At 37.5% G+C, this 9,422-nt stretch overlaps 1 protein-coding gene across 1 annotated transcript in view; it reads right to left on the bottom strand.

Annotated features, from left to right (window-relative positions):
• The window catches only part of Stard6 (StAR related lipid transfer domain containing 6), a 33,738-nt gene that overhangs the window by 24,121 nt on the left and 195 nt on the right, over positions 1-9,422 (bottom strand). Inside the window, exons 2-4 of the mRNA XM_008835682.3 lie at positions 8,180-8,263; positions 5,435-5,528; positions 5,204-5,253 (exon numbers count right to left, since the gene is read on the bottom strand). Coding sequence (XP_008833904.1) covers positions 5,204-5,253; positions 5,435-5,524 — 140 coding nt within the window. The 5' untranslated portion in view covers positions 5,525-5,528; positions 8,180-8,263. The remainder of the gene's footprint in view (positions 1-5,203; positions 5,254-5,434; positions 5,529-8,179; positions 8,264-9,422) is intronic.

The following is a 9,422-nucleotide window of genomic DNA, read 5'->3' as shown; positions in this document are numbered from 1 at the left end:
CCAACATTTGGTATCATTTGTTCTCTTGATCCTAGCCAGTCTGATTGAGGTAAGGTGATACCTTAGGGTGGTTTTAATTTGCATTTCCCTAACTACTAATAATGTAAGATGCTTCTTAGCCATCTTTATTTCTTCTTTTGGGAACTCTCTGTTCAGCTCCTTAGCCCAACTTTTAATTGGGTTACTTCCTTTCTTGATGCTTTGTTTTTTGAATTCGTTATATATTCTGGATATTAAACCTCTGTCAGACGTGTCGCTGGTGAAGATTTTCTCCCATTCTGTGGGTTTTCTCTTCACTTCCCTGGTTGCCTCCTTTGATGTACAGAGGCTTTTTAGTTTAATGAGGTCCCATTTGTTAATGCTTGACCTTGTTTCCTGAGCAATTGATGTCCGATTTAGAAAATCCATTCCTACCCCTGTATATTGGAGGTTTTTCCTGATGTTTTCTTATAACAGTTTCAGAGTTTTTACATTGAGGTCTTTGATCCATTTGGAATTGACTTTTGTGAAAGGTGAAAGATAGTGGTTTAGTTTAATTCTTCTACAGGTGGAGATCCAGTTTTGCCGGCACCATTTGCTGAATATGCTCTTTCCTCCAGTGAATATTCTTGGCCCCTTTGTCAAATAGCAGGTGGCTGAAATTGCATTTACTCATATTTGGGTCTTCAATTTTTTTCCATTGAGGTACAGGTCTATTTTTGTGCCAGTACCATGTTGTTTTTATGACTATAGCTCTGTAATTGCCTATGCAAGGTCTTTTTTGCTTCCATATGAATCTTAGGATTTTTTTTTCCAATTCTGTGAAAAATGTCATAGGGATTTTGATTGGCATTGCATTGACTTTATAAATGGCTTTTGGTAGGATGGTCATATTAATTCTTCCAGTCCATGAGCACGGGAGGTCCTTCCATCTTCTGATGTCTTCCTCAATTTCTTTAACGGTTTAAAATTTTCATTGTAGGGATCTTTGGTGTCTTTCATCAGATTTATTCCAAGATATTTTTTTGCAGCAATTGTGAATGTGTATTCTTTCTCCAATTGCTTGTTATTGGTATATAGAAAGGCTATAGACTTTTGTAGGTTAATTTTGTAACCTTCCACTTTACTGAACGTGTTAATTTCTAGGAGTTTTCTGGTGGAATTTTTGTTGTCTCTTACATATAATAGCATATCATCTGCAAAATGGGATAATTTGATCTCTTCTTTTCCAATTATTACTGCTTTAATTTCCTGCTCTTGTCTGATTGCTCTTGCAAGAGTTTCAAGCACTATGTTAAAGAGAAGTGGAGATAGTGGACAGCCTTGCCTGGTTCCTGATTTCAATGGGAATGCTTCCAGTTTTTCTCCATTTAGAATGATGTTGCCTGTGTGTTTGTTATGTATGGCTTTAATTATGTTGAGGTATGTTCCCTCCAGTCCAATTTCCTCTAGGACTTTGAACATAAATGCGTGTTGAATTTTGTCAAAGGCCTTCTGTGCATCTATTGAGTTGATCATGTGGTTCTTGTCTTTGAGCCCTAAATTTATATGATTTATGACATTTATTGACTTGCGTATATTGAACCATCCCTGCATCTCTGGGATAAAGCCTACTTGATTATGCTGAATGACCTTTTTGATGTGTGTCTGTATGTGGTTTGCAAGTATTCTGTTGAGAATTTTGGCAACTATGTTCATTAAGGTTATGGGTGTACAGTTTTCTTTTTTGGTTGTGTCTTTACCTGGTTTGGGTATTAAGAGTGATGCTGGCTTCAAGAAGGAATTTGGAAGTTCTCCCTCCATTTCTGTCTTTTTGAATAAATTAAGTAGTATTGGATGTAGATCTTCTTTAAATGTCTGATAGAATTCTTCTGTGAATCCATCTGGTCATGGGCTTTTTTAGTCAGGAGGTTTTGTATTACTCTTTCAATTTCCTTATGTTTTATGGGTCTGTTCAAGCTGTTAATCTCTTCTTGGTTTAGTTTTGGTGGTTCCCATGCCTTTAGATATCCATTTCTTTTATGTTTTCAAATTTAGTAGCATATAGGTTTTTAAAGTATTCCCTTATAATGTTCTGCATCTTTCTGGTGTCTGTTGTGATATTTCCACTTTCATCTCTGATTTTGTTGATTTTAGGTGCTCTTTCTTTCTTTTGGTTAACTGGGCCAGCGGTCTGTCAATCTTGTTTATCTTTTCAAAGAACCAGCTCTTGGATTCATTGATTCTTATTATTGTTTCCTTAGTTTTGATTTTATTAATTTCTGCCCTGATTTTTGTTATTTCTTCTTGTCTGCATGACATGGGTGCACCTACTTACTTTGAGGCAATACACTCAATACACTCTGCCCTCCACACATGACAAGATGTGCACCTTTCTCAGTAATAACAGGGCCTGAGGGATGGCTCAGCAGTTAAGAGTTCTTACTGAGGACTAGAGTTCAATTCCAACACTCATGTTGGATGGTTCACAACTGCCTGTAACTCTAGCTTCAGTGATCTATCTGATGCTCTCTTCTGGCCTCAGTCAGCACTCGCACACAGGCACCCATGTACACACAGACACACATACACAAAACTAAAAAATTAAAAATTAAAAATAACAAACAAACCAATAATAGGGTATCATTTTCCCAAACTCTAGTTTGGCAGATGATACTGGACCATGTAATATATTCCGTAAGTGTAGGTCTCCACAGTTTTCCATTCTAAATCCATATGAAAGCTTCCTGATTTAATTATTCACCATTGTTTAAAACTGTGATGCTTTGAAGTACTGGAGAAATTTATGGTCCAGGTTTCTCCTGACTTGATGGCAATTTATTTCACTTCCTTCTACTCCAGGCTGGGGAAAACAGACGGTCAAATGAAGCAACCTGCCCAACATGGTCAGCTTGATTTTCTTTTTAAAACCTAAATACCTGCCATAACTGATCTAAAATAATCCACACAGAGACAAATATAAGCGGAGTCAATCTCTTTATGCACATAAGCACAGAAAATTTAGAATCAGTGAGAAAATATGCTTGAGAAAATATGAATGCAAAATTGAATTTCATGTACTTTTTAATTAATCTTAATTTTGAAACAGAATTTAAGAAAGCATTTTCCCAACCAGTGTTCAGGACGTAGAATTTAAAATGTCCCTCGGCAAGCTGCACCCCTCGCACTGGCATCCTTTTAACAGCCTCCCTTTTGAATAGGTGGGTCTAATGATTTATTTCTTTTTGTTGTACTGTTTGCTTTATTTTGGGGGACAGGGTCTCCCTATATTCCCAGAGGGCCTGGAATTTGCTCAGTAGACCAGGCTGGCCTCAAATTCACAGAGATCCATTTGTCCCTGCCTCCCTGAGTGCTGGGATTTAAGGCATGCACCACCACTGATGGTCTAGTTATTCATGTAAGATCATAATAAAATATTCCTGATAAGATGATTCATAAAGCCTTTAAAACAGCCTGAAGGATGATGTTTAACTCTATGTGCTGTTTACATACAAATAAGAAGTGTTTATAGAATGAAGGATTTCTAAGTTTTCTGTGATACATAGGTTACAGTCTGCATTAGTTTTATATGTAAAGTACCAAGAAGCCAACATCTTTCCTAGTTTCAGTTCTGTTGCTGTGATAAACGACCCTGCCAAAAAGTAACTTAGGGGAGAAAGTTTATTTTAGTTCAAAATTTCAGGTTTTAGGCCATTACCATAGGAAAGTCAAGGCAGTAGGAACTGAATATAGTTAGCCACTTCATATCCAGTCAGGAGTAGACAGAAATAAATTCATGCAAGTTTGCTAACACTGCCTCCCCCGCCCCCATCAACATATATATAGTCCAGGATCTAAACCCAGGGAATGATTCTACCCATACTATCAGTGAATGTAATCAAGACATTATGAAACAAACATGGATATGCCCACAGGCCAGTCTGATCTAGACAACACGTCACTGAGCCTCTCTTCCTAGGTGCTTCTAGACTGTGTCAAGTTCACAATTTAAACTCAACATCAGACTATCTAAATTTTTTCCCCTTAGTATTCTTCAGCTTGAGTGTACCTGTTGTCCCTCAGCTTAGTTTTGAAAGTACCACTATTTGAGTCTTCAGTTGCTTAGATAACAAAAGAAGGAATTATTTTCTTGGTACTTACTGAAATGAATAGGAGAAATCATGCCAACCTTGTCCATTAATTTTAAAAAAAATCGGTATGGAAAAGGCTAAAGCAGGAAGAGCCAGCATTCGTGAGACCTAGCTCAAACAACCAAATACCCAAGAGAAACAGGGTACAAACATGGATAGATTGCAGCTAGATGGGAAAAAATGATGTACAATGTGAAGTATTTTAAACAATTAGTTTCTAAAAGAAAAGAACTAATAAGAATTGGTTTTGGTTCTCTCAATAGCAGGACGATCTAAGGGAACATATGTGATATCAGATATCAGTAGCAATAAATGAACAAATCTAAAAATAAGGTTAAAATATGTTGGCACAATTACCCTTAGTGTGCTTATATTTGAAACAAGATCCTCAATAATATCCTTAAAAGCAATTTACAGAAAAAAACCTGTACTCATGAGTAAGAAAAAATTGAGGAGAAAAAATAAATTTTAGTGTTTATTTGAGGGAAGGGTTCTAAAGACCATAGAACACTATTGTTAACAAGAAAAGAGCAATGTTGGGGATGGAGAGCTGGCTCAGTGGTTAAGAGAACTGGCTGTTCTCACAGACGATCCGGGTTTGGTTCCCAGTGCCCACAAGGCAGTTAACAACCATCCAATACGTTAGTTCCAGGGGATCTGACATCCTCTTCTGACCTCTTTGGGCATTGCATGACATGGGTGCACGTACATACATGCAGGCAATATACTCATAACACATATAAATAATAAAGACCAATGTAATTTTACATGAATATTCTACCCTAAGGAATTAGAAGGAATGTATGTGTGTGTATATGTGGCTTTATAGTATTAGGGATGAATCTCAGGGCCTTGTGCATGTTACACCACCACTAAGTGACATCGCTAGGCTAGAAGGACTTTGTGATATTATTCATGTTAGAAACTGTTGCATGGTATGTGATCACTCTATTTTATTTCTATCTCATGACTCCATACTTTGTTTCTTAATTACTATCAAATAGTTTGTTCTATTTATGAAGTGGTATTGATGTCTAGATTTGGTAATTTCATTGAATTTAAAGCAATGAGTGTAAGTAGAAAATTGTACTCACAGATTTCCAGGAAATACTTTAGAAGGCTTGTTGGAAACAGTTACCTTTTTCTCAAAGGGAATAAAATCCAGAAATAAATTAACTGTCAGATGCAGAAAAAATGAAAACAAAAAGTAACAATATAAAACTATATTTTTGTTTATAAAATCTTAAAGTGCCTTTAAAGTTAACTTTCATTGAAATAAAAAAACAAAACAGAACAAAAAACCTCTGTAATATTTGTTTTCTTACTGAAGATTTAATCACTTTCCAGCCAGATATATCTTGATAGTAACTGAAAACTTCTTGGGCAGTTTGTTGAGCAATTGCCTTATAGTCCATCTACCTGTAAAAATTTAAAAACAAATGATTGGTAAAATATAATCATGTAAACAGAAAAAGCTGCGATTGGGCCTTACTAGGTTGCCTAGTTTGGTCTTGAACTTTTGGACTCAAGCCTGTGCCTCAGCCTCTCAAGTAGCTGGTACTATGGTTGTGCTCTATTATATTCCAACACTATTTCTGCAATATCCACCACCCAGAAAATAACAATAATGATAATGACTTGATCACGTGCATGAACAAATACTTTTCTGACTCATAGTCCTTCTAAGGAGAAAATGTGGTATAGTCTAAAAAGTCAGATTTTGGAATCAGCGACTTGGATCAAATCTTGTTTCTGCCCTGCTTATTGTGTGAAGCACAGTACTTAATATTTATATTTTCTTACTTATATAAAATTGGGATAATATCTAGCATCCTGTAGAATTAATGTGTTTAATAAAGCACTTAAATGTCCTACTGTAGGGCCTGGAACCTATAGCCATTCACTGAATCATTATTTCTAACGTGTTTCCTTTATTTTTGAGACAGGGCCTCCTTGTAGCCCCAGCTGTCCTGGAACTTACTATGTAGACCAGGCTGGCCTTGAACTCACAAAGATCTGCCTGCCTCTGCCTCCCGAGTGCTGGGATTAAAGGCGTGTGCTACCATGCCTGGCAAGTGTTTCCTTTTTACCTTTTTAAATAAATGCACGCACTACCATGCCTAGCACTATTTATTTTTATTTTATGTGTATGCCTGTATTGCCTGCATGTATGTAAGTGCACCCATGTTGTGCAATGCCCATGGAGGCCAGAAGAGGGCATCAGATCCCCTGGAACTGGAGTTACAGTTGTTAGCTGCCATGTGGGTGTTGGGATTTGAACCCGGGTTCTCTGCAAGAACAGCCAATGTTCTTAACCACTGAGCCATCTCTCTAGCCCCATGTCCTTCCTGTTCCTTGGCATTGTCTCGTCATTTTTTGATCATGTGCTCTTGGTATGAATCTTGTTACAATGAATGGCAGTTGCCATTTATGATCTGAGCTTTGGCTTCCTCTTCCAACATACTTTCTACTGGTAGTCTTCTTGTCCACTTAGCTCTCACAGTAGCCTCCTGACTATTCCTCAAATACAACCAAGGAACTTCCTCTGTTATGGTCTTTGTTCTTATTCCTCTCTCTCCTTGGAAAGTTCATAAATCTCTGCTCCTTTGGCATCTTTTCTTTCATGTTACCTCTTCAGACAGGATCATACTCAAAGCAATTCAGTTTAAAGATATTTGCTAAACTCATAGTTGAAGTTTGGTACTGTAATAGACTGGGTTTGTTCCTTCAAATTGTTTGAAATTCTAAAATATGGTAGCTTTAGGAGGAAGGGTCGTGGGAAGTGATTAGATCATGAGGGCAGAGACTTCATGGACAAGATTAATGTCTTTATAAGAGATTACAGAGAGCTCATTTGCCCCTTTGTCCCTGTGAGGACACACCTAGAAAGTAACAATCTACATCCCTCACAAGAAGCCAATCATGATGGTACTCTGATCATACTTATGATCAGACATACAGTTTGAGCCTCCAGAACTGTGGAAAATAAACTTTTACTGCATTTAAGCTACCCAGTCTTTGGTAAAATTTACAGTAACGCCCTCAAGGGACTAAGTACAGTGTAGGTATGGCAAAGGCAGTTAAAATACTGTGCTGTGAATTCATTCAGAGTGCTGTAGTTTTATTTGTTCCTCAGTCCATCAACCAGCTTTCAGTTAGGGGGAGCTGGCAGGTATAGTATAAAGAATGTAGAAACCAATTTAGAATCAAATCCTGCCTTTGGCACTACCAGCTGGTAAATCTCTTAGCCTTTGAACATCAATTTTCACATTTATAGGAAGGGGATAATACTTATGGAGTCCACAAAGTTAACTGCAAAATGCTTGAAACAGTGAGGGTTTTTTTTTTTTTTTCAAAGTGATCCATACGGTTGGATTCTTATAATGAACACACTTAAAAACATCACTAAAAAGTTCTTCAAAATTGCCTCCTTAAGCACCTTAATAAATCGTAACACATAATTATCAAACCATTCAGAACTTCCTTAGTTCTCACCTACAACTCTTCAGGTTAGATCATAAATTTATATTCTCTTGTTTGGTTTCCCAGGAATGTACAATAATTAGGTGCTATCTTTTATATTAGAAAAACAGAAGAATACCACACTGTAGCCTGAAAATTACTTATTCCTTGGAAAAGTGTAAGCCAGCCTGGGGGCAAGATGAGGAGCACCCTTGGAAGAGGGGTGGAGCTGCCTAGGAGAAGAGAGTAAGCTGTGGAGAGTTAGCACAGCAGTGAGATTGAGAGCATGGGGCCTTAGGGGTGAACTGCAGCATCCTATAAGGACACGCGATGGGACACTTAGGACTGTGGGCAGGGTGCTCGAAAGCTGATGGAGACTATGGACAGGCTTGAATGGCACAAAGGCTATAGAGAGCCATTTCATATAAGTCACCCCTGCCAAATGTCATAAAACGGTACAAAACCCAAACTGAAATGTTTTATGTTAGTCTGTGAGCCTTGAGGCCTCAGAGGGCATATGAGCCTCTCAAGAAGGGACAAGGGAAGAAAATTTAGTGCAACACACTCTAACCTCATGTTTCCTAAAAGAGTCCTGTTTTTTTTTTTACCTTTCCTAACAAATCTAGTTCAGAATTTTAGTACTCATCGAGACTCTTCCCCAAATTCTGGCGGAGTGCTTCATTTCCATCAACCTGTAAGGGAATAAAGTGAAAGTAAAATTACTTTGATCCACAACTAAGGTCAATATATTTGTTAAGTTCCTTTACATCTCCATGATGTCCTTCATTAACACTTTATATCTTGATTAGGAAACACATGCCCAAGATGGAAATAAAAGGTACTTTGAGAAACTTTTTCCAGTATGGGGATTGAATTTACCACCTTAAGCAAGTACTCTATCTGTGAACTACACTCCCAAGCTAAGAAATTTTAAAAATACAGTGTATGAAGAATATTTAAGCATTATTTTGAAGTGTAGGTTAAAAAGATATTTAAGTGGAATTTAGTTTAAAAAATCTAATTTTTTCAGGCCATGCCATTAAGTCTTTGCCTGATCTGACATAGGCTTGTCCTAGCATATAAAACACAGGTTTTTATTTCTATCAGCAGCCTACCTAATATTTCATAATTATGCGGCTTGAGAAGTGGCTCAGCAGTTAAGAGCACTGGCTGCTCTTGCAGAGGACCCAGGTTTAATTCCCATCACCCACATGGTGGCTACCAAACATCTAACTCAGAATATGACCTCTGTAGGCACTGCATGGGTGGACTTACACAGAAGCAGGCAATACACATAAATTTTTTAAATTTCATAGTTATTGGCACTTACCACTCATAATTTTCTGCATGTACTGTCATTGTTTTTAAGTCATTTCACATTTATACAATAAATGTGTGTTTAATTGACTAAATTTTATAGCATATGCCATTTTTATTTACTAAGAGAAATAGGTAAAGTTTTAGCAGGCTACAGAGGGTGAAAGGACACGAGACAACAAGCTTGTAGTTGTATTGCCTGATGGTTTAAAACATGGGACAAACTAGAACATACTCAGATGGAGATGAAGGACATCATCACCCATGGGGGTCAGTGTCACACGAGCATAAACCAATACTGAGATAGCATGTTTTTTGGTACACCATTTGGTTGCATCTGAGATCTTCACACCTCATATCCTGTCCCAGCCTGGTGGATAGATTCACATATGTTATTAATAGGTCTTTATATCTGTGTGTATAATGTCCCTTTTTCTGGGCTGCCCGACTAGGTCCCTAATCCGTGTTGGGTCACTGTCATTCTCCCCTGGGAATCAAGGTCCCCAAGGAATTTGTTAAATCCCATTGCGGGTC

Source organism: Nannospalax galili, unplaced genomic scaffold (genome assembly GCF_000622305.1).
Source record: "Nannospalax galili isolate Female #2095 unplaced genomic scaffold, S.galili_v1.0 scaffold1097, whole genome shotgun sequence".
Lineage (NCBI taxonomy): Eukaryota > Metazoa > Chordata > Mammalia > Rodentia > Spalacidae > Nannospalax > Nannospalax galili.
Note: the sequence above shows the minus strand (reverse complement) of the source record. Positions and strands in the feature narration are given on the sequence as shown.